Source organism: Cherax quadricarinatus, chromosome 74, assembly GCF_038502225.1.
Source record: "Cherax quadricarinatus isolate ZL_2023a chromosome 74, ASM3850222v1, whole genome shotgun sequence".
NCBI lineage: Eukaryota > Metazoa > Arthropoda > Malacostraca > Decapoda > Parastacidae > Cherax > Cherax quadricarinatus.
This window is the reverse complement of record NC_091365.1, coordinates 16,505,615-16,531,987: the sequence shown is the minus strand read 5'-3', so window position 1 is coordinate 16,531,987 and position 26,373 is coordinate 16,505,615. Positions and strand designations below refer to the sequence as shown.

At 45.7% G+C, this 26,373-nt stretch overlaps 1 protein-coding gene across 1 annotated transcript in view; it reads right to left on the bottom strand.

Moving 5' to 3' along the window:
* LOC128700245 (sialin-like) overlaps nucleotides 1–26,373 on the bottom strand; it is a 125,208-nt gene that overhangs the window by 52,691 nt on the left and 46,144 nt on the right. The window contains exons 2-4 of the mRNA XM_070100806.1: nucleotides 23,994–24,178; nucleotides 7,214–7,298; nucleotides 2,205–2,353 (exon numbers count right to left, since the gene is read on the bottom strand). Coding sequence (XP_069956907.1) covers nucleotides 2,205–2,353; nucleotides 7,214–7,298; nucleotides 23,994–24,178 — 419 coding nt within the window. The remainder of the gene's footprint in view (nucleotides 1–2,204; nucleotides 2,354–7,213; nucleotides 7,299–23,993; nucleotides 24,179–26,373) is intronic.

The window sequence follows — 26,373 nt, the reverse complement described above, 5'->3', positions numbered from 1 at the left end:
GCCAAGAAAGCTAAAACTCAAGAACCAAGGGCTGCAACTCCTCATGCCGCTACTACTGCTCCACCGCAACAAGGAGCCAAGGTCAAGACTACCAAAACTCAAGAACCAAGGGCTGCAGCTCCCCAGGCCACTACCAATCCCCCACCGCAACAAGAAGCCAAGGTCAAGAGTGGTGGACACTGCACAACCAACCAGAAGAAGAACCCAACGCGAACTCCAGAAGGTGATCAAGACCTCCTGGACGACATATTTTCATCCAACATGGAAGTACTGGCCAAACGTATCTACACCACCCTCCGCAATGCTGGACTCGACCACGAAACACTGAAGAACAGGCTGATACCTCCTCCGAATCAGACTCGTGCAGAGGGTACCCCCCTCTAGCACTACTATCAAGACAAGTTTCCCCAGCACTTTGCTGTCTGCTAAAGCTGGGGTGTGGCTCCAATGGGACCCTGTTTTCTGCCTCTGCCTAACTGTGACACTGAAGATACCAAGCGAGAAGACACTCCCCACTGGGGGAGTCAATGCAAGATAGAAGAAGAAGTTACCCTCCAACCGGAGGGCCCAAGAGAGAAGATAGAAGAATGAAGAAGACGAACGACACCCCTGCCCCGGGGGCCACCGCCGGGTCACCATCTGGAGAAGACCCGGGCCGGAAGTACCGGCAAATCTCTAATGAATGAATCAGTCAAGAGATTTAAGTTTTAATATTAGTATTTATAGTATCATAATATCGTGTATATATATATATATATATATATATATATATATATATATATATATATATATATATATATATATATATATATATATATATATATATATATATATATGTCGTGCCGAATAGGCAGAACTTGCGATCTTGTGTATGCAATAATTTCGCCAAAATCATTCTGAACCTAACGAAAAAAATATATTTCACTGTGTTTGTTTAGTATTAAGTTATTGTAAACAAATCTAAAATATATTTAGTTGGGTTAGGCTAAAATAAATTTCTCTTGTTATAATAAGGTTAAGTAAGTTTTCTAAGATTCTTTTGGTGCAAAATTAAAAAATTTTACATTAACATTAATGAAAAATGTGTATCTTTAAACGTATAAAAGAAAATTTTAGAAAGGACTTAATTTTAAATGAGTTCTTGCTAATTCACCAGTTTTACATATTCGGCACGACATATATATACACACACAAACATGAATACAATATTATTACATATCAAAGATAATGAATCTCCTTCAGCTCCTCTGAAGTTGGATGCGAGTCAAGTATGCAGTAAACATTTTCCCTTTGTATGGCCAAGCTGAGACGCTGGAATATGAAAGTGGCCGCCATATGTAGACAGAAACAGCGTCATTCTCATCCGAGATTTTCTGAGGAAGATCTTAAACTGAGATCGAAATATACTGTCTCTTTTTACGTGGTATTTCTGTCTCCATGTGAATTTCCTCAATTCACTGATAAATGCCCATTATTCTTTTATGTTTTGTATATTAAAAGAACTTAATAAATTAAAACAATGTATATGTACTATCTCAATATTTTGTTTTTGATGGCACTGGTATACTTACTGACTCTTAGCTAATACAGGTGTTGTAACTGACCTCTGAACTAATACAGGTGTAGTGACTGACCTCTGAACTAATACAGGTGTAGTGACTGACCTCTGAACTAATACAGGTGTAGTGACTGACCTCTGAACTAATACAGGTGTAGTGACTGACCTCTGAACTAATACAGGTGTAGTGACTGACCTCTGAACTAATACAGGTGTAGTGACTGACCTCTAAGCTAATACAGGTGTAGTGACTGACCCCTGAACTAATACAGATGTAGTGACTGACCTCTAAGCTAATACAGATGTAGTGACTGATCTCTGAACTAATACAGGTGTAGTGACTGACCTCTAAGCTAATACAGGTGTAGTGACTGACCTCTGAACTAATACAGATGTAGTGACTGACATCTGAACTAATACAGGTGTAGTGACTGACCTCTAAGCTAATACAGGTGTAGTGACTGACCTCTGAACTAATACAGATGTAGTGACTGACCTCTGAACTAATACAGGTGTAGTGACTGACCTCAGAGATATCACATTAGCAGTGACTGACCTCAGAGATATCACATTAGCAGTGACTGACCTCAGAGATATCACATTAGAAGTGATTGACCTCAGAGATATCACATTAGCAGTGACTGACCTCAGAGAGGCCCAGGAGGACCCTGACAGCAATGAGGGCGCCGCTGCTGGACCTGGCTGCCAAGGGTATGAAGAAAGTAATGCAGGAGGCTGTGACCAGTGCTCCACCAAACACAAGTCGGGCACCCACAAGCTCGGCCAGACGTCCACCTGGTGGAATGATACACAGCTGTCACGCAGGATATTGTCGCAGATTATTGATTACAAGCATTAAATAAAGAGTTAAACCTGTATGGATAATTCAGCACAAGTAGTTGTGAAGGACCACTTCTCCATGTGCTTCAAGTAGGATACAGTTCTTGCAGTGTAGAAGAAGTCGATATTTGATTGGCTACTTAAGAGATTTAGAGATTTCGTTCGGATTTTTAACCCCGGAGGGTTAGCCACCCAGGATAACCCAAGAAAGTCAGTGCGTCATCGAGGACTAACTTATTTCCATTGGGGTCCTTAATCTTGTCCCCCAGGATGCGACCCACACCAGTCGACTAACACCCAGGTACCTATTTGCTGCTAGGTGAACAGGACAATAGGTGTAAGGAAACGTGTCGGAATTTCCACCCGCCGGGAATCGAACCTGGGCCCTCCGTGTGTGAAGCGGGAGTTTTAGCCACCAGGCTAAGGGCCACCACCAAGAAGAGTTCATTTAACACAAGAAGGCAGTACAAAGCTGAGAAGTATTACTTATTTTTCATTCTAGTTCAGCTGTAGAAATTCTTTTATAGGATGTTAACTACAATATTGCACGAGGTGAAGATGTGCAATGTAAAGAGACTTACAGTGTTCAATCACTTGACTGATTTAGCGGTCCCGCAACACTGGCTGGTAAACACATTTGTTTTATTTCGTGAGTGATAAACCCCTAGCCTTTGAGAATGAGAAGCAAGTAGATTCGATTCAAAGTCATGACAACACATATTCCTTGGATCAAGAACCCATCACCTGCGTCGAGGCATCTCCCGTGAATTTTTTTTTAATTTAAAAGCCATCAGGCGTAACTGAGCTTATAAAACCTGAACTTATTAAAGTTTTAAGCCTAACAGATGTCACTAATATGTAGACGAATGTAGCTTAAGTCATTATTATTATGTAGTACAACAGAGTACAGGTGAAACTAACTTAATGGTGGTGTTGAGTGTTTTGTTGTGATCCAGAATATTACTGGAACATGGACGACTGAATACTAACCGCTGATTAGCTAGGCAAGCGTTTTACCGCATGCCAGCTTCCTCTTGTAAAAATATGTATATGACTACTATTTTTCCCAAACGTAGTGTAAATAGAGAAAAAGCCATATACCAAAACTGTAGAATCTGAACACAGTGACGGCGCTGTATAACCCTGGTGGTTTAGGGGTTAGTTTTGCACTGCTACCCATTATTGTAAATACATAATCTCAGTGTATTACTTGCAAAGAAATAAATAAATTTGATAAAACTACTACTAATAATAACACATATTGGAATAAAAATGTATATATGATTCACAATTATTTCATAAGCCTTTAAATTTGTAGACATTAAGTAAGGGAAGTAAGCCACAGAGCGACGCTTGTTTTTTGGACAGACTTTTCCCGGAGTTGCGCAGGGCCGGATTACCGCATAGGCAAACTAGGCATTTGCCTAGGGCCCCGCGCATTTGGGGGCCCCGCGGTCCAAGGGGTTCAGGGGCTCATCCAAGACTGCGCACATGGTGCAAGTGCAAAGGGGTCCCTACCTAAAAAGTTCAAGTGTTTGGAGAGTAAAATTGATTTTTAAAAAATAATCAAAACAAAAATAAATAATGAAATAAAATAAAATAAAAATAAACCTAACCATAGATGGCAGCACTCAACACGCCTTTGTTTACATCAGAACAGCTGTGTTTTCCCGCTAATGGGTGAGTATGGGAGATTCTTCTCCAATTTTCTGTAGTTTATATGATATGATAGTCTTGTGCATGATGCAATGATAACAATGATAAATTAGACACATGTGCAACTCTTGGGTATCTTTATTGAGGAAACGTTTCGCCACACAGTGGCTTCATCAGTCCATACATAGGAGAAACTTGAAGAACAGGAGGAGAATGAGGTAATCAGTCCCTCAACCTTGAGTCGATGTGTTCAGTCCATCAATCTTGATGGACTGAAGACATCGACTCAAGGTTGAAGGACTGATTACCTCATTCTCCTCCTGTTCTTCAAGTTTCTCCTATGTATGGACTGATGAAGCCACTGTGTGGCGAAACGTTTCCTCAATAAAGATACCCAAGAGTTGCACATGTGTCTAATTTATCAACATGTCGGTACTCTGAACCATTCATCTACAATGATAACAATAATGGTCAGTGATTTATAAAGGGAATAATAGTGTTGTAGTGGTTATGCTGAATATAATAGGTACATGATGTCACTACTTTAATAGCCTAATCTAGTAATACTATGCTGTCTTGAGTTTATTCTCTTTAAAATGCATGATTTAACAAGATAGTTATAATGGCTGTTGGTAAATGGTTTTGGTTTTCTTGATGTACTTGCCCTATTAAATTTAATCTAAATAGCCAGAATGTATTTAATTAGACCTTAAACAGGCTCACACCGACCCCCCCCCCCCCACCCCCAAGCTGGAAGGGGTCGCTTCACTTACCTGTAACTCAAAGGGGCCCCGCCAATCTGAATAGCCTAGGGCCCGGAGTTAATCCGGCCCTGGACTTGCGTTTGTTTGCCGGGGAACATGAGGCTTGTTAAGTCTGTGCCAGAAGACTTCTCCCAGGGGTGCAGTGTCCGGACACCCACTAACAGCTCGCCTCGATAGCCACTCACTACTGTTTGTCCAGTTCCTTGAATGGAGACCACCCACCAGCCTCACATACTCCATTTTCTTGGAGTAAAAGCGCCTACCCACCCATCTCGCTCCCAGCCTCGCCCAAGACCACCCACCACCCAAACCAACAACCCTACTCACTGTCTCCCCAAAGATTAGCCAACAAGTTTCTTTTATGAATTTCAACGTACTTTTCGTTAAAGAGGATGCCCCAGTAGGGACCTATTCCAGCTGTTACAGTACTGCCTTTATATCATAATCTTAAGACCTTTTATTAGTCAGGGATGACAACAGACTACTCAAATGACTTTATCTAGTTCAGACCTTTATAGGTCTTTCATAACAGACCACGTAGGTGGTATTATGTAGTTGAGGCTTGTATTGGCCTTTTATTTCTTCAATAGTAAAGATGTAAAAAATATATGCTAATAGAAATGATAATAAAAAAAAGTCAGCAAAATGCCCAATATCTTTTCACAAATTCTGATTTTTTAAAAGCAGTACAAAGTATACAAAGGTATGCATTTAAACAGCAAAACAAGATATTTTGAAACATTTATAAGACGGCAATCTTAATGACCATAATGGTTTAAATGGGCTTTAGACCCCATTAACCAACCTAGGCCGAGTGCAGACAGACCCAAATGGTTTATCCACTACACTGGCCTTTGACACTAGATACGAAATTACATATATGTTCTTTTCCTGAATAAAGAGAGGGATAAATGTAATTACGTGGATCAAGAGCCCTTTACCAGCATTTAGATACTTTCACTTGCTTCCTTTTGAAAAGGTTCCTCTCTCTCTCTCTCTCTCTTTACACAGGGTTTGACAAGGTTAAGGATTCCTAGCTTTATTGACAAGCTATTTACAGGTTAAGGATTCCTAACTTTATTGACAAGCTATTTACAGGTTAAGGATTCCTAACTTTATTGGCAAGCTAAGAGCTGTTACCTACATCAGCTCATTTGAAAGCATTTTTATTGTTATGAGACATACAAGTAGGAAACAGGATGAAGTTGGAGCCATCTGTGGGCCAGCATTTTCATTTGATCAACTGACTTTATCTCGTTGACATCATTATGCTGTACGAATGTGTTCCATACTTGAGTCATCCTGGGTATATATGATCTCAGATGGAGTGATGTTCTGGAGAAGGGTACAACCAGAGTGAAGTTGCTGCTTTCTGCCCGTCTTGTGGCATAAAAGCTTGTTTCACGCTGTCCTCGAAGTGGATCCAAGTGTGGTACTTTGACAATATTGGCCTTGTACATAACAGTAAAGCCACCTACATCCCTCCTGTGTTGAAGGCTCTGCTGAAATGACAGATCTATCCAGGATGGGTCCAGGCGAGAGATGAGACCTCTTGCTCTGTTCTCTACTCTGTCAAGCAGTCGCAGATGAGAGGAGGGGGGGGGGCAGGCAAACCAAGAAAGTGCAGCATACTCAAGGTGTGAGCGTACTTGTGCCTCGTACAGAATCTTGCAACCCCTGCTGTCAAGCAGATGCGAGATACGGCGAAGTGCTGTAAGCTTCCTGGCTGCCTTGTTTGCAAGATTTACAACATGGTTCTTCATGGTTAGTTTGGAGTCAAATTTCACCCCAAGGATATCAACTTCTTCTCCAGGTGCCAACACCCTCCCATTCATCCTTACTACTGCACCAGCATTACCATCATGGTGCCTAGAGACGATCATCATTTGCGTTTTCTCAGGTGCAAATGTTACTTGCCATCTATTTCCCCAAGCTGATATAGCTCTTAGCTGGTGATTGATGTAGCTTAGAGCAGCTGGCATTTCTTCTCTTGGATAAGTGAATGTCAGTGTACAGTCGTCTGCATATGCATGTGATTCTGGGATGAGATGAAGAAGGTCGTTGAATTAGACATTCCATAACAATGGTCCCAGCACGCTTCTCTCTCTCTCTCTCTTTCTATCTCTCTCTCTCAGCAGCCTTCGTGTATGGGAACACCTTACCTCTCCAGGCTCTGGTGTCAGCCCAAACCTGCTCTGGTCCATGTACATTCACGTCATTAAACTCCGATCCACAACTGTGTTTGAAACCTGCGCGGCCACACTTTAAGCTACCCAAGATAATCTGAGTTCACAATGGGTTCACAGTGGGTTTACAACTGGTTCACAATGGGTTTAGCACATCACCATAATAATAAAAACAGAAAACAGAAAGTCAGAGAGCAGTAACTCTTTACCTGGTATCTGGGTCCACAGATAACCAACAAAGAAGGAGCTGGTGATGAGGCTTTGTGTCCACTCGTCCCACTCAAACTCCCCGTCCTGCAACATTACACTCAGGGTGAGCACATGTGGCGGTAATAGTGGTATTGTGTCAGTGCTGGAGCAGGTGATGGGGCTGATGGTAGTGATGGTGTGAATGAATGGGAGCAGGTGCTGGAATGATGGTAGTGATAGTGTGAGTGAATGGGAGAAGGTGAGGGGGGGGAGCCATAATGTGGCAGTGTGTGAGTATGAGTAAGGTATGACAGCGAGTGTGAAGCTCCATTAGCATTCGATTTAAAGAAAGAGAACGAGCGAAGTGCTACGGAATATGAGATGTATTTTAATAAGTCAGTGCAGTTCTATGGACATTAGGTGCATGCAAGAAACAAGTATTTGATCAGCTACAAGTATATCAGTCCCGAGGAAAGACATATGAAACCAACCCATTCAGGGAATTCCTTAAATGTTTTTAAATAACTCAAGAGTTACACAAATAACCCGCTCATAGAAGAGAGGAGCTTTCTTTGTATTTGACTGGCTCCTCCTCCTTACTTCCCCATTACTTCTTCCTTCCATCTCCGCCACTACTACTACCACTTCTACTACTACTACCACTACCGCTTCCTGCCTATATAATATAAGTAATCATTACTTGCCTAGTATGGGCCAACAGGCCTGCTGCAGTGTTCCTCCTTTCTTATGTTCTTATTAGGTAAGACACATATGCAACAGTTAGGTATCTTTATTTCGAAACGTTTCGCCTACACAGTAGGCTTCTTCAGTCGAGTACAGAAAAGTTGATAGAAGAGACGTGAAGACGATGTAATCAGTCCATCACCCTTGAAGTTTTGAGGTGGTCAGTCCCTCAATCTGGAGAAGAGTATTGTTCCATAGTATTGTTCCATGTATTGTTCCATAGGCGAAACGTTTCGAAATAAAGATACCTAACTGTTGCATATGTGTCTTACCTAACAACCTGTCCGTATTTTATACCATTTTAATATTCACAATGTAATCATTACCTGAATGTGTTGCAAATCTTTGTAATATGTAATACCAGTGTCATTAATAATGATGCAATACACGATAACGTTACCATTAATGTCCTTTGGCGGTGATGTAAGCTCCAGTAATGTTGCAACACACGATAATATTACAGATAATTTTCTGTTTTAGTGACGAAAGGCCTTCAGTAACGTAATACACGATAATGTTACCTTAAATGTAAGTAACAGTAAATGGGGGGCTGATAGTGCTGTCCTGGGAGACAGTAATGGGGAAGCTGGAGGTGCTGTCCTGGGAGACAGTAATGGTAAAGCTGGAGGTGCTGTCCTGGGAGACAGTAATGGTGAAGCTGGAGATGCTGTCCTGGGAGACAGTAATGGGGAAGCTGGAGATGCTGTCCTGGGAGACAGTAATGGTGAAGCTGGAGATTTTGTCCAGGTAGTCGGGAATTATACGCAGGAAGGAATACATATGAATGACCGCATAGGGGACAGGAGCCATAGTAGGGAAACAAGTGTAGTCAAAGATAAGATAAAACCAATATTGCAAACTAGAAATACCGCAGGAAATAGCAAACAAGAGGACTCCACTAGCAATAGTGAGGATATATTACCAAAAACAAATGGTGGGAGCTCCATTGTTGGTGCTAGGGAGGATAGAAGTAAGACAGGGAAACATGCACCAACAGGGAATACAGTCACAGAAACCCAAGGCAAACGGAAACCAAGCCTGTGCACATACTATGCACTCGGTATCTGCTGGCATGGGAAATCTGGAAAAACAGATGGGACGTGCAACTATGACCACCCTAGGAAATGTCATGCCCATATGAAAACAGGAAAATGCAAACTCCCTTCCTGTAAGCTTTTTCACCCTAAACTGTGTACCTCTTCAGTACAGGAAAGACTGTGCTATAACTTAAATTGCCAGGCATACCATCTAAAGGGGACAAAAAGATACAAAACATCCAGGCCATGGGAAAACCTGGGTAGCCACAGTCACTCAAGAGGGAGAGGTTTTTTAGTGCCAGGAAGGAAAAAAAACTGGCAGGAAATGGCAGAAATCGTACACCAAATCCAGTCATTCCTGGAGTGGAACCACAGTCGATGGCCTCCACTCCAAACCAACAGATACAGATACTAATGCCGGAAAAAAAATCCCCCCCCAGTACCAACAATACCACCAGTCCGATAACATTCTTCTTTGCAAATATACAGGGTCTAAAGCCAGCAACAAACAACAAAATACCTTTCATCCGTGGACTGCTTGCAGAGGCAAAGGCAATGTTCGCGGCTTTCACTGAGACCCACATAAAGGATCACTTGGACAACGAAATATGGATCCCAGGTTACAACCTATATAGATGTGACAGAGTGAACAGGCAAAAGGGGGGGGTTGGCCTGTACATTGCAGAGTCACTTGTTTGCACAGAACTGCTAAATGCCTCAAATGATGTAGTGGAAGTTTTAGCAGTAAAGGTCGAGAACCAAAACCTAGTCATTGTGATAGTCTACAAGCCTCCGGATGCAACATCCCAGCAATTCCAGGAACAGCTGTTAAAAATTGACCACTGTCTGGAAAACCTTCCAGCTCCTGCACCCAACATCTTGCTCCTGGGGGATTTCAACTTAAGGCACCTAAAATGGAGGAATATAGCAAATAATATTGTTGCAGTAATAACACCAGGAGGCAGCTCTGATGAAAACTCACACTCACGCGAGCTTTTAAATCTCTGCACAAAATTCAATTTAAACCAGCAAATAATAGAGCCTACTAGACTGGAGAATACACTAGAGCTCATCTTCACTAACAATGATGATCTGATAAGAAATATCACCATATCAAAAACAATATACTCAGATCACAACATAATTGAGGTTCAGTCATGTATGCGCGGAGCCCCAGACCGACATAATGAGATTAGTCACGAGGGAGCATTCACCAAATTCAACTTCAATAACAAAAACATAAAGTGGGACCAAGTAAACCAAGTCCTAACCGATATAAGCTGGGAAGATATACTAAGCAACACAGACCCCAACTTATGCCTAGAACAGATTAACTCGGTAGCACTCGATGTATGCACAAGGCTTATTCCTCTAAGAAAAAGGAGGAGTAGATGTAAAACAGAAAGAGACAGGCGCTCCCTTTACAGGCGACGGAAAAGAATAACAGAGCGGCTAAAAGAGGTCAATATATCTGAAATGCGTAGGGAGACACTGGTCAGAGAAATAGCAAGCATCGAACTTAAGCTAAAAGAATCCTTTAGGAGTCAGGAATCGCGGGAAGAACTAAAAGCCATAAATGAAATCGAAAGAAACCCAAAGTATTTCTTCTCCTATGCCAAATCAAAATCGAGAACAACGTCCAGTATTGGGCCCCTACTTAAACAAGATGGGTCCTACACAGATGACAACAAGGAAATGAGTGAGCTACTCAAGTCCCAATATGACTCAGTTTTTAGCAAGCCGCTAACCAGACTGAGAGTCGAAGATCAAAATGAATTTTTTATGAGAGAGCCACAAAATTTGATTAACACAAGCCTATCCGATGTTATCCTGACGCCAAATGACTTCGAACAGGCGATAAATGACATGCCCATGCACTCTGCCCCAGGGCCAGACTCATGGAACTCTGTGTTCATCAAGAACTGCAAGAAGCCCCTATCACGAGCCTTTTCCATCCTATGGAGAGGGAGCATGGACACGGGGGTCGTCCCACAGTTACTAAAAACAACAGACATAGCCCCACTCCACAAAGGGGGCAGTAAAGCAACAGCAAAGAACTACAGACCAATAGCACTAACATCCCATATCATAAAAATCTTTGAAAGGGTCCTAAGAAGCAAGATCACCACGCATCTAGAAACCCATCAGTTACACAACCCAGGGCAACATGGGTTTAGAACAGGTCGCTCCTGTCTGTCTCAACTATTGGATCACTACGACAAGGTCCTAAATGCACTAGAAGACAAAAAGAATGCAGATGTAATATATACAGACTTTGCAAAAGCCTTCGACAAGTGTGACCATGGCGTAATAGCGCACAAAATGCGTGCTAAAGGAATAACAGGAAAAGTCGGTCGATGGATCTATAATTTCCTCACTAACAGAACACAGAGAGTAGTCGTCAACAGAGTAAAGTCCGAGGCAGCTACGGTGAAAAGCTCTGTTCCACAAGGCACAGTACTCGCTCCCATCTTGTTCCTCATCCTTATATCCGACATAGACAAGGATGTCAGCCACAGCACCGTGTCTTCCTTTGCAGATGACACCCGAATCTGCATGACAGTGTCTTCCATTGCAGACACTGCAAAGCTCCAGGCAGACATCAACCAAATCTTTCAGTGGGCTGCAGAAAACAATATGAAGTTCAACGATGAGAAATTTCAATTACTCAGATATGGTAAACATGAGGAAATTAAATCTTCATCAGAGTACAAAACAAATTCTGGCCACAAAATAGAGCGAAACACCAACGTCAAAGACCTGGGAGTGATCATGTCGGAGGATCTCACCTTCAAGGACCATAACATTGTATCAATCGCATCTGCTAGAAAAATGACAGGATGGATAATGAGAACCTTCAAAACTAGGGAGGCCAAGCCCATGATGACACTCTTCAGGTCACTTGTTCTATCTAGGCTGGAATATTGCTGCACACTAACAGCACCTTTCAAGGCAGGTGAAATTGCCGACCTAGAAAATGTACAGAGAACTTTCACGGCGCGCATAACGGAGATAAAACACCTCAATTATTGGGAGCGCTTGAGGTTCCTAAACCTGTATTCCCTGGAACGCAGGAGGGAGAGATACATGATTATATACACCTGGAAAATCCTAGAGGGACTAGTACCGAACTTGCACACGAAAATCACCCACTACGAAAGCAAAAGACTTGGCAGACGATGCACCATCCCCCCAATGAAAAGCAGGGGTGTCACTAGCACGTTAAGAGACCATACAATAAGTGTCAGGGGCCCGAGACTGTTCAACTGCCTCCCAGCACACATAAGGGGGATTACCAACAGACCCCTGGCAGTCTTCAAGCTGGCACTGGACAAGCACCTAAAGTCAGTTCCGGATCAGCCGGGCTGTGGCTCGTATGTTGGTTTGCGTGCAGCCAGCAGCAACAGCCTGGTTGATCAGGCTCTGATCCACCAGGAGGCCTGGTCTCAGACCGGGCCGCGGGGGCGTTGACCCCCGGAACTCTCTCCAGGTAAACTCCAGGTAAACAGCACTGATTGCTTATATGTGTATATATGCTCTAGATATTGAGTGATAGTTATCGGTCGCTGTCACTCCACGTTCATACTGACATACATATGCCTAACCTATCTAATCTGCATTTTCTCAACGTTGCTAAAAGGGTCGCCAACATGGGTCATTGAGTATGTATGTATGTATGTATTGATTAAATACCACGAACCGGGGGATCGAACCCATGTTGTTTTAGCCCACCTCATGGTGAGCGAAAATTCCAGGACGCTCTAACCCACGGGACTATACAATCCTACAAGAATCACGCACCCAGCAGAGCTAGGTATTGTACTACGATCCGAGGACATACGATGGTGTGGGTGCCTCAGAGCTAATTTCATTCTACTCCCTGTTTGGATTACCTACACGTTGGTAGGTAAGACACATAGGCAACATTTATACAGCTTTATTCCGAAACGTTTCGCCTACGCAGTAGGCTTCTTCAGTCGAGTACAGAAAGTAGGCAGGAGCAGTAGAGATGTGAAGACGATGTAATCAGTCCATCACCCTCGAAGTCGTAGATTTGAGGTTGTCAGTCCCTCAGCCTGGAGAAGCTCTGTTCTAAAAACTGGAACTAACTGAAGATCAAGCGACAGTGTTGAGACTTAAATCTGCAGTATGCTAAGTGACTGCAAATCTCTGGTGTCTGTCAGTCACTATGCCGTGATTCAGGGATGATATTTCCCTTCAGCCAGTGCACCGTCACTTTCTTCAATGGTCTCATGTACAGAGTTCTGTCAAAAGCGTTATTGAAATTCAGGTTCACAACCTCACGCCCCTTTAACATCATTGTTATTTCCAGGTCATTTCATTTTTATCAAGGTGACCTCGAGTTAAATCTGCTAGAAATGATACCAATAATCAGCCCACCACTGACGTCAAGTTGATGGTGCGTCAGCTCCATGCCAGGGACTCATGCCACATTATATATGATACTAATTCTCTCATTACTTAAGAGATGCATAGTCTTTTGTTTACCAGTTCAGTTTCATTTTCTTTGTTATTGCGGAAGGTTAATTAACACTTCTAATAATGCCATACTAATAATTATTTTCGTTACGGTGTGATAGATACAACCTCTAGTCTGGCTGCCTCAGTCAGTACCAGCTACCTGGTCAGTACCAGCTACCTGGTCAGTACCAGCTACCTGGTTAGTACCAGCTACCTGGTCAGTACCAGCTACCTGGTCAGTATCAACTACCTGGTCAGTACCAGCTACCTGGTCAGTACCAACTACCTGGTCAGTACCAGCTACCTGGTCAGTACCAGCTACCTGGTCAGTACCAGCTACCTGGTCAGTACCAGCTACCTGGTCGGTACCAGCTACCTGGTCAGTTCCTGCTACCTGGTCAGTACCAACTACCTGGTCAGTACCAACTACCTGGTCAGTACCAGCTGCCTGGCCAGTACCAGCTACCTGGTCAGTACCAACTACCTGGTCAGTACCAACTACCTGGTCAGTACCAGCTACCTGGTCAGTACCAGCTACCTGGTCAGTACCAGCTACCTGGTCAGTACCAGCTACCTGGTCAGTACCAACTACCTGGTCAGTACCAGCTACCTGGTCAGTACCAACTACCTGGTCGGTACCAACTACCTGGTCAGTACCAGCTACCTGGTCAGTACCAGCTACCCGATCAGTACCAGCTACCTGGTAAGTGCCAGCTACCTGGTCAGTACCAGCTACCTGGTCAGTACCAACTACCTGGTCAGTACCAGCTACCTGGTCAGTGCCAACTACCTGGTCAGTACCAACTACCTGGTCAGTACCAGCTACCTGGTCAGTACCAACTACCTGGTCAGTACCAGCTACCTGGTCAGTACCAGCTACCTGGTCAGTACCAGCTACCTGGTCAGTACCAACTACCTGGTCAGTACCAGCTACTTGGTCAGTACCAGCTACCTGATCAGTACCAGCTACCTGGTCAGTACCAACTACCTGGTCAGTACCAACTACCTGGTCAGTACCAGCTACCTGGTCAGTACCAGCTACCTGGTCAGTACTAGCTACCTGGTCAGTACCAGCTACCTGGTCCTTGCGATGAATGCCCCAACTGGGTTAGATTTCACGTAGCTTCGTGTAATCTAACAGTAGATTCTTCAGATCAAAAACACCTTGTCTTTAATTCTGACTTGCAAAGAGAGTTATCCTAAAGTATTACAACATATGTCGAGGATTTCGGGATTTTTCTCTAACTTAAAATAACTTAATTGTTAGTGCTGCCTCCACAATCAAAGATACAAAAAGTAATTTGGATCCTACTGGTATTACATTCAGGCTGGAAGCACTATATTATTATTATTATTATTATTATTATTATTATTATTATTATTATTATTATTGTCGTTGTTCTCACGCTTTAGTTCTAACCTGTAATAATATGACTAACGAGGAAAGGGATTTGATCCTAAAAAGGGAAAAACTGCTAATATTGAAGGAAATATGAACCCTTAACCAGCATCACACTTACTACTGTGCAATCTACATCTACAGGACCATAAACTCCAATATTAACCTTGACCTAAAACGCTTTCTTGATAGTTGTGACAGAACCCACAGGCATAACACCAGACACAAACATCTCTACGACATTCCCCGTGTCCGACTAAACCTTTACAAAAATTCAGTGTATGTCAAAGGCCCTAAAATCTGGAACACCCTACCTGAGAACTCTAGAACTGCAGACACATTCATCATATTCAAAACTACCATTAGAAAACATCTTATCTCCCTGATAAACCCCATCAACTAACTACACGAATACTACCTGGTGGTTCACACTTACACTCACTCACCCATTTGACCATAAACAGAAATATTAATCTCAATCTTAAAATAATGAATCCTATGATACTCCAATACTGAAACTATGTACTGTGCCAAAACAAAAGCATTCACATTGCTAAACTCACAAACTAGTATTTAGTCACTTAGCCATAATACCAACTTACCTCATAATTTGTAATATTTTAAAATAAAAAAATAAACTAAGTCTGCCCGAAATGCCTAGCCATGCTAGGCGTTCTAGTGGTACACTCTGTAATCATTATTTAACTACATGTAAACCACACAACAACCAAATTCTGTAAATCCAACATTGTAATCTTTATAGAGAATAAACTTTGAATTTGAATTTGAATTTGAATTTGAATCACAGCACCAAGCGTGTGTCCCGTGGATCGACTGGTAGAGCACTCAGCTCACATACTGAGAGTCAGTGGTTCGACCCCCAACACAGGGGAACACGTTGGGTATGTTCCCTTACAACTGCTGTCCCTGCTTACCTAGCAGTAAGCAGGTACCTGGGTGTTAGCCGACTATTGTAGGTGGCATCCTGGAGGGCCAGTCTTTGAAATGAGCAGAGGTATGATAAAAATAATTAGTTTGTAAAATTGATTTGTGTACAAAAGTGAATGGTTATGGAGGCGCCCCCCATAGGTGTGTGTGTGTGTGTGAGTAGTGAGGAGTGAGGAGAGTGTCGCACTGCCCCGTCAGCACTGCCCCGTCAGCACTGTAAGGTGAACAGTGAACCAACTCACACAGTGAAAAACTTCTGATTGTTAGAAATATGATATTCAGTGAAGCAGCAATAAATGTTAAGAGTTAACTGGTGTCCTGAGGATTATTTAAAAGTTACGCTGGAAAGCAAAAGACTTGGCAGACGATGCACCATCCCCCCAATGAAAAGCAGGGGTGTCACTAGCACGTTAAGAGACCATACAATAAGTGTCAGGGGCCCGAGACTGTTCAACTGCCTCCCAGCACACATAAGGGGGATTACCAACAGACCCCTGGCAGTCTTCAAGCTGGCACTGGACAAGCACCTAAAGTCAGTTCCTGATCAGCCGGGCTGTGGCTCGTACGTTGGTTTGCGTGCAGCCAGCAGCAACAGCCTGGTTGATCAGGCGCTGATCCACCAGGAGGCCTGGTCACAGACCGGGCCGCGGGGGCATTGACCCCCGAAACTCTCTCCAGGTAAACTCCAGGTGGGTGTGACAGTGGCAGTACTGCAGGTGGGTGTGACAGTGGCAGTACTGCAGGTGGGTGTGACAGTGGCAGTAGTGTAGGTGGGTGTGACAGTGGCAGTACTGCAGGTGGTTGTGACAGTGGCAGTACTGCAGGTGGGTGTGACAGTGGCAGTACTGCAGGTGGGTGTGACAGTGGCAGTACTGCAGGTGGGTGTGACAGTGGCAGTACTGTAGGTGGGTGTGACAGTGGCAGTACTGCAGGTGGTTGTGACAGTGGCAGTACTGCAGGTGGGTGTGACAGTGGCAGTACTGCAGGTGGGTGTGACAGTGGCAGTACTGCAGGTGGTTGTGACAGTGGCAGTACTGCAGGTGGGTGTGACAGTGGCAGCACTGCAGGTGGGTGTGACAGTGGCAGTACTGCAGGTGGGTGTGACAGTGGCAGTGCTGCAGGTGGTTGTGACAGTGGCAGTACTGCAGGTGGGTGTGACAGTGGCAGTACTGCAGGTGGGTGTGACAGTGGCAGTACTGCAGGTGGGTGTGACAGTGGCAGTACTGTAGGTGGGTGTGACAGTGGCAGTACTGCAGGTGGTTGTGACAGTGGCAGTACTGCAGGTGGGTGTGACAGTGGCAGTACTGCAGGTAGGTGTGACAGTGGCAGTACTGCAGGTGGTTGTGACAGTGGCAGTACTGCAGGTGGGTGTGACAGTGGCAGTACTGCAGGTGGGTGTGACAGTGGCAGTACTGCAGGTGGGTGTGACAGTGGCAGTACTGCAGGTGGTTGTGACAGTGGCAGTACTGCAGGTGGGTGTGACAGTGGCAGTACTGTAGGTGGGTGTGACAGTGGCAGTACTGCAGGTGGTTGTGACAGTGGCAGTACTGCAGGTGGGTGTGACAGTGGCAGTACTGCAGGTAGGTGTGACAGTGGCAGTACTGCAGGTGGTTGTGACAGTGGCAGTACTGCAGGTGGGTGTGACAGTGGCAGCACTGCAGGTGGGTGTGACAGTGGCAGTACTGCAGGTGGGTGTGACAGTGGCAGTGCTGCAGGTGGTTGTGACAGTGGCAGTACTGCAGGTGGGTGTGACAGTGGCAGTACTGCAGGTGGGTGTGACAGTGGCAGTACTGCAGGTGGGTGTGACAGTGGCAGTACTGCAGGTGGGTGTGACAGTGGCAGTACTGCAGGTGGGTGTGACAGTGGCAGTACTGCAGGTGGGTGTGACAGTGGCAGTGCTGCAGGTGGTTGTAACAGTGACAGTACTGCAGGTGGTTGTGACAGTGGGAGTACTGCAGGTGGGTGTGACAGTGGCAGTACTACAGGTGGTTGTGACAGTGGCAGTACTGCAGGTGGGTGTGACAGTGGCAGTGCTGCAGGTGGTTGTAACAGTGGCAGTACTGCAGGTGGTTGTGACAGTGGCAGTACTGCAGGTGGGTGTGACAGTGGCAGTACTGCAGGTGGTCGTGACAGTGGCAGTACTGCAGGTGGGTGTGACAGTGGCAGTACTGCAGGTGGGTGTGACAGTGGCAGTACTGCAGTTGGTTGTGACAGTGGATGTACTGAAGGTGGGTGTGACAGTGGCAGTACTGGAGGTAGTTGTAACAGTGGCAGTACTGCAGGTGGGTGTGACAGTGGCAGTACTGCAGGTGGGTGTGACAGTGGCAGTACTGCAGGTGGGTGTGACAGTGGCAGTACTGCAGGTGGTTGTGACAGTGGCAGTACTGCAGGTGGGTGTGACAGTGGCAGTACTGCAGGTGGTTGTGACAGTGGCAGTACTGCAGGTGGTTGTGACAGTGGCGGTACTGCAGGTGGTTGTGACAGTGGCAGTACTGCAGGTGGTTGTGACAGTGGCATTAGTGCAGGTGGGTGTGACAGTGGGAGTACTGCAGGTGGGTGTGACAGTGGCAGTACTGTAGGTGGGTGTGACAGTGGCAGTACTGCAGGTGGGTGTGACAGTGGCAGCACTGCAGGTGGGTGTGACAGTGGCAGTACTGCAGGTGGGTGTGACATTGGCAGTACTGCAGGTGGTTGTGACAGTGGCAGTACTGCAGGTGGTTGTGACAGTGGCAGTACTGTAGGTGGGTGTGACAGTGGCAGAACTGCAGGTGGGTGGGACAGTGGCAGTACTGCAGGTCGGTGTGACATTGGCAGTACTGCAGGTGGTTGTGACAGTGGGAGTACTGTAGGTGGGTGTGACAGTGGCAGTACTGCAGGTGGGTGTGACAGTGGCAGTACTATAGGTGGGTGTTACAGTGGCAGTACTGTAGGTGGGTGTGACAGTGGCAGTACTGCAAGTGGTTGTGACAGTGGCAGTACTGTAGGTGGGTGTGACAGTGGCAGTACTGCAGGTGGGTGTGACAGTGGCAGTACTGCAAGTGGTTGTGACAGTGGCAGTACTGTAGGTGGGTGTTACAGTGGCAGTACTGTAGGTGGGTGTGACAGTGGCAGTACTGCAAGTGGTTGTGACAGTGGCAGTACTGTAGGTGGGTGTGACAGTGGCAGTACTGTAGGTGGGTGTGACAGTGGCAGTACTGCAAGTGGTTGTGACAGTGGCAGTACTGTAGGTGGGTGTGACAGTGGCAGTACTGCAGGTGGGTGTGACAGTGGCAGTACTGCAGGTGGTTGTGACAGTGGCAGTACTGCAGGTGGTTGTGACAGTGGCAGTACTGTAGGTGCTTGTGACAGTGGCAGTACTGCAGGTGGGTGTGACAGTGGCAGTACTGCAGGTGGTTGTGACAGTGGCAGTACTGCAGGTGGTTGTGACAGTGGCAGTACTGCAGGTGGTTGTGACAGTGGCAGTAATGCAGGTGGTTATGACAGTGGCAGTACTGCAGGTGGGTGTGACAGTGGCAGTACTGCAGGTGGTTGTGACAGTGGCAGTACTGCAGGTGGGTATGACAGTGGCAGTACTGTAGGTGGTTGTGACAGTGGCAGTACTGCAGCTGGGTGTGACAGTGGCAGTACTGCAGGTGGTTGTGACAGTGGCAGTACTGCACGTGGTTGTAACAGTGGCAGTACTGCAGGTGGGTGTGACAGTGGCAGTACTGCAGGTGGTTGTGACAGTGGCAGTACTGCAGGTGGGTGTGACAGTGGCAGTACTGCAGGTGGGTGTGACAGTGGCAGTACTGCAGGTGGGTGTGACAGTGGCAGTACTGCAGGTGGGTGTGACAGTGGCAGTACTGCAGGTGGGTGTGACAGTGGCAGTACTGCAGGTGGGTGTGACAGTGGCAGTACTACAGGTGGTTGTGACAGTGGCAGTACTGCAGGTGGGTGTGACAGTGGCAGTACTGCAGGTGGTTGTGACAGTGGCAGTACTGCAGGTGGTTGTGACAGTGGCAGTACTGCAGATGGTTGTGACAGTGGCAGTACTGCAGGTGGTTGTGACAGTGGCAGTGCTGCAGGTGAGTGTGACAGTGGCAGTACTGCAGGTGGGTGTGACAGTGGCAGTACTGTAGGTGGGTGTGACAGTGGCAGTACTGCAGGTGGTTGTGACAGTGGCAGTACTGCAGGTGGGTGTGACAGTGGCAGTACTGCAGGTGGGTGTGACAGTGGCAGTACTGCAGGTGGGTGTTACAGTGGCAGTACTGCTGGTGGTTGTGACAGTGGCAGTACTGTAGGTGGGTGTGACAGTGGCAGTACTGCAGGTGGTTGTGACAGTGGCAGTACTGCAGGTGGGTGTGACAGTGGCAGTACTGCAGGTGGGTGTGACAGTGGCAGTACTGCAGGTGGTTGTGACAGTGGCAGTACTGCAGGTGGGTGTGACAGTGGCAGTACTGCAGGTGGTTGTGACAGTGGCAGTACTGCAGGTGGGTATGACAGTGGCAGTACTGTAGGTGGTTGTGACAGTGGCAGTACTGCAGCTGGGTGTGACAGTGGCAGTACTGCAGGTGGGTGTTACAGTGGCAGTACTGCTGGTGGTTGTGACAGTGGCAGTACTGTAGGTGGGTGTGACAGTGGCAGTACTGCAGGTGGTTGTGACAGTGGCAGTACTGCAGGTGGTTGTGACAGTGGCAGTACTGCAGATGGTTGTGACAGTGGCAGTACTGCAGGTGGTTGTGACAGTGGCAGTGCTGCAGGTGAGTGTGACAGTGGCAGTACTGCAGGTGGGTGTGACAGTGGCAGTGCTGCAGGTGAGTGTGACAGTGGCAGTACTTCAGGTGGGTGTGACAGTGGCAGTACTGCAGGTGGTTGTGACAGTGGCAGTACTGCAGGTGGGTATGACAGTGACAGTACTGTAGGTGGTTGTGACAGTGGCAGTACTGCAGCTGGGTGTGACAGTGGCAGTACTGCAGGTGGTTGTGACAGTGGCAGTACTGCACGTGGGTTTGACAGTGGCAGTACTGCAGGTGGGTGTGACAGTGGCAGTACTGCAGGTGGTTGTGACTGTGGCAGTACTGTAGGTGGGTGTGACAGTGGCAGTACTGCAGGTGGTTGTGACAGTGGCAGTACTGCAGGTGGGTGTGACAGTGGCAGTACTGCAGGTGGGTGTGACAGTGGCAGTACTGCATGTGGTTGTGACAGTGGCAGTACTGCAGGTGGTTGTAACTGTGGCAGTACTGCAGGTGGTTGTGACAGTGGCAGTACTGCAGGTGGTTATGACAGTGGCAGTACTTCAGGTGGGTGTGACAGTGGCAGTACTGCAGGTGGTTGTGACAGTGGCAGTACTGCAGGTGGGTATGACAGTGGCAGTACTGTAGGTGGTTGTGACAGTGGCAGTACTGCAGCTGGGTGTGACAGTGGCAGTACTGCAGGTGGTTGTGACAGTGGCAGTACTGCACGTGGTTTTGACAGTGGCAGTACTGCAGGTGGGTGTGACAGTGGCAGTACTGCAGGTGGTTGTGACAGTAGCAGTACTGCAGGTGGGTGTGACAGTGGCAGTACTGCAGGTGGGTGTGACAGTGGCAGTACTGCAGGTGGGTGTGACAGTGGCAGTACTACAGGTGGTTGTGACAGTGGCAGTACTGCAGGTGGGTGTGACAGTGGCAGTACCGCAGGTGGGTGTGACAGTGGCAGTACTGCAGGTGGTTGTGACAGTGGCAGTACTGCAGATGGTTGTGACAGTGGCAGTACTGCAGGTGGGTGTGACAGTGGCAGTGCTGCAGGTGAGTGTGACAGTGGCAGTACTGCAGGTGGGTGTGACAGTGGCAGTACTGTAGGTGGGTGTGACAGTGGCAGTACTGCAGGTGGTTGTGACAGTGGCAGTACTGCAGGTGGTTGTGACAGTGGCAGTACTGCAGGTGGGTGTGACAGTGGCAGTACTGCAGGTGGGTGTTACAGTGGCAGTACTGCTGGTGGTTGTGACAGTGGCAGTACTGTAGGTGGGTGTGACAGTGGCAGTACTGCAGGTGGTTGTGACAGTGGCAGTACTGCAGGTGGGTGTGACAGTGGCAGTACTGCAGGTGGTTGTGACAGTGGCAGTACTGCAGGTGGTTGTGACAGTGGCAGTACTGCAGGTGGTTGTGACAGTGGCAGTACTGCAGGTGGTTTTGACAGTGGCAGTACTGTAGGTGGGTGTGACAGTGGCAGTACTTCAGGTGGTTGTGACAGTGGCAGTACTGCAGGTGGTTGTGACAGTGGCAGTACTGCAGATGGTTGTAACAGTGGCAGTACTGCAGGTGGGTTTAACAGTAGCAGTACTGCAGGTGGGTGTGACAGTGGCAGTACTGCAGGTAGGTGTGGCAGTACTGCAGGTGGGTGTGACAGTGACAGTACTGCAGGTGGGTGTAACAGTGGCAGTGCTGCAGGTGGGTGTGACAGTGGCAGTACTGCAGGTGGGTGTGACAGTGGCAGTACTGAAGGTGGTTGTGACAGTGACAGTACTGCACGTGGGTGTAACAGTGGCAGTACCGCAAGTAGGTGTGACAGTGGCAGTACTTCAGGTGGGTGTGACAGTGGCAGCACTGCAGGTGGGTGTGACAGTGGCAGTACTGCAGGTGGGTGTAACAGTGGCAGTACTGCAGGTGGGTGTAACAGTGGCAGTACTGCAGGTGGGTGTAACAGTGGCAGTACTGCAGGTAGTTGTGACAGTGGCAGTACTGCAGGTGGGTGTGACAGCGGCAGTACTGCAGGTGGATGTAACAGTGGCAGTACTGCAGGTGGGTGTGACAGTGGCAGTACTGCAGGTGGGTGTGACAGTGGCAGTACTGCAGGTGGGTGTGACAGTGGCAGTACTGCAAGTGGTTGTGACAGTGGCAGTACTGCAGGTGGGTGTGACAGCGGCAGTACTGCAGGTGGGTGTGACAGTATCAGTACTCCAGGTGGATGTGACAGTATCAGTACTCCAGGTGGATGTGACAGTATCAGTACTCCAGGTGGATGTGACGGTATCTGTGTTCAGCCGTGCTAATCTCTGACTCCACTGCAATATACTGGGACCCTCGACCACATTTCTCATCCATCAATGAATTTCGTTCTTATGAGCACCATGTGACCAGTTTCCCACGAGACCGGGACAGAAGGGAAGGATGGGATTAGATACTGACTCTTATAAGGTCGGGGAATGATAGAAAGATTCAGTGTGAGGTCTGGCTGTGGACAAGAAATTCTGGGCAGTCTACTAGTGACTTACTCGGGGAGATACATAGATCTCCCAGCTGGAATTCTGACTCGTTATAATAGCGTAGTCAGATGGAACTGTTATAAGGTTCAGTAATACTGTAAACTGTCTAAATTTAACTTCCCCTGTGCCTTTATTATTATTATTATTATTATTATTATTATTATTATTATTATTATTATTATTATTATTATTATTATTATTAGTTTTAAATTTTTTCCCTCGTTTCATGATTCCTGACTAAGAATATTAATTATTTTGATGTATACTAAAGAGATAGATTTATGTACTTCAGTACATCTCTTGATCACCTCGTCTAAAGTGTAAGATAATGAATTGAAGAAGATAGCGAGGGTAGAAGGTTTCGTAATTATGCTCGCGTTATCCTATCCTCGTTATCCTGTCGCACCTTCGTTATCCAGCAATTGTTAGTGTGTGGCAGTGGGAGTACTGCGAGTGGGTGTGAGTGTGCAAGAATTGCAGGTGGATGTGACAGTATCAGTACTCCAGGTGGATGTGACAGTATCAGTACTCCAGGTGGATGTGACAGTATCAGTACTCCAGGTGGATGTGACAGTATCAGTACTCCAGGTGGATGTGACAGTATCAGTACTCCAGGTGGATGTGACAGTATCAGTACTACAGGTGGATGTGACAGTATCAGTACTACAGGCGGATGTGACAGTGTCAGCACCGCAGGTGGATGTGACAGTGTCAGCATTGCAGGTGGGTGTGACAGTGTCACACCGCAGGTGGGTGTGGCAGTGTCAGTACCGCAGGTGGATGTGACAGTGCCAGTACCTCTTGCACTGTGTCACAAACACTGGCTCAATCTTTGTCAGCTGCATCAGTTACAACACTGACTGGATGAAGAGTATTTTACCAGCATTAAAGGGAAGAGTGATGGGAAAATTATTAAAAGCTGTATTCTACACGATATATTCACAAAATATCATCGTACCAACACTTACGGTGTCGCTGCTGTTGTCGTAGTTATCCTCATAGTTGCACTGGCTCTGTGCCGGACTGGTAGTGTTGTTGGTGTGACTGCTTACCATGGCCACGATGGTCAGGTTCATGTTCACTCTCAGCATGTAGTTGAACACCATGCCCAAGAATGCCATTATCGCTACAATGTACCGCTTTGGCACATACCCTGGTGATTACGAAAATAATATATTACATATTATGGTACGGAGCAGAACATTCTACCCAATAACTGAACACAAAGGTATGTGGTACCCACATGTGGAGAAGAGAACACCTGACTAAGCAGACCTCTACCACAGCTGTATGCAGATGGGGCCCTCATTCGCACAAGCAATAAGCTATTATGCTTGAAGTTGGTTATTGATGGTATGTGTGAAAGTTAAGACACATGTGCAACATCTGGTTATCTTTATTGTAGACGTTTCGCCATCCAGTGGCTTTATCAATACAGATTCTAGGACATAATTAGAAGACAGTAGAACTATATACAAAAGATGAGGTAATCAGTCCTTCATTCAGTCTTGGAGTTGGAGCACCGTGGTGAAAGAGATTCTGGAGCAAAGGCAAGGAGACTGGCGCTTATATAAGCGTCAGTGGATAGGGACGTGAAGCGGACGAGGGCATAGTCACTGGTAGGCGGAATTCCCCAGTGGAAATAGGTCCTACCCAAAGGGATGGGTTAGTTGTAGTATGTGTGATTGTGGCTGTGTGATGCACATTGAATATTATAAATACTAGATATACAACACAGAAGGTAAAATCCAGGAACATAAAAATATAAAAAAAAAAATGTACAGATCGAACTCAACTGATGATTACAGAAAAGTTATCAAGAGACAAGAATGATTGCCTTATGGTGGCGAGGAGAGAGAAGCTGAAAAAATAAAATAAACATACTAGCCGAGACATAGTAAGTTTATAGTCACAACAGTAGGAAAATGACAAAGTATCAAGTAATAAAACTAAGAAAATAAGTACGAACACTCCAGGAAATCACAGCGAGCTATATCATAAAATTAAATTCTGAATTTACAATTGAGCAAAAGCCGCTATAAGATACAGACGAGATGAACCAAGGAGAACTGTCAGTCAGTGAAGCAACTAGTAAGTGTGTAGACAGCTCATGTAACTTAATACATCACAGGCATCAGATGCAATATACCCACGAACATTAAGAGGAGCTAAAATACTAGAGAAGAGCTGAAATACTAAAAAAAAAAAAAAAAAAAAAATAGGCATTCGCAAAGATATTTAACAGATTATCAACGTCGAGTGAGGTGCTAAATGACTGGAAGATTTCAAATGGGATACTCATGTTTTAAAAGATAAGTACAAAACCTTCAATTAATACCAGTGTAATTCAGAAATTCCCTAACAACTGTACTTGAAAATTGCTGGCAAACATTACGAAGAGACCGGAGGAACAACTTGAAACTATTACAGTCCTCACAGGCTTACTGAGTCTTGATAAATTAACGTAGATCAGATAGGAAAAAGAGGTATGAGTGAACTGTACATTTGAAGCAGCGTTTTATGACCCTTGCGGGTTCAGCGCTTAGTTATGATTATAATAATATATATTCAAAGAAGGAAAAATTTTTTTTGATGAGGTGGTACACAGAGGAAACTGGAGAAAAATAAACCGTGGTACAATGAAAGACATTTTCATTATAATGGGGAACATATGAAAAAGAGAACGAGAGAATTATCGTCTTGGGAAGGCCTATCCCAACCATAGAAATGATTTTATTTTAAAATTGTCCATCACAGAGCGTGGCAATAAAAAAACCCTTCCTGTCTCATATATATAATTGTTAATGCCCCTCTGTAATGATGGAAATATCGTCATTAAAAAAATTTATTTGTCCTGTTTACAGGAGAGGCCATCCTGAGGTATGATAATCCGCGAAGAAATAATTCCACTTCTGGAAGGAAACCTTTGACTCTCCCTTAGTTGGCAGACTTTTAATGGAATACTTAATACTGAAGTCTCCGCGTTCAGGCTGAAAGATTTTAATGCAATGTGTCAAATACACCCCACGTGATGCATTATTACAAGCACATCAAGCTATGGTTGCCACAGCACAGCTCTCATATGGAATACAGCCTTTGCTGATGAATCAAATTTTGATAAATAAGATACTGAGAGAATGTAAATAGCAGAACTCCAAAAAGAGTTGTTTCTGCTGTATAGTAAAGTCATGCACAAGAAATAACTTCTACATACCCTTAGTCTGCGGAAAATGAGACGTTGATGATGAAATATAAATTGAGGAGAATGAAAAAAAGGCTTCAGGAAAACTTGAATTTCAACGCGAGCAAAACAAAATTTAGAAACTTAATGACTGGAAAAGAAGACCG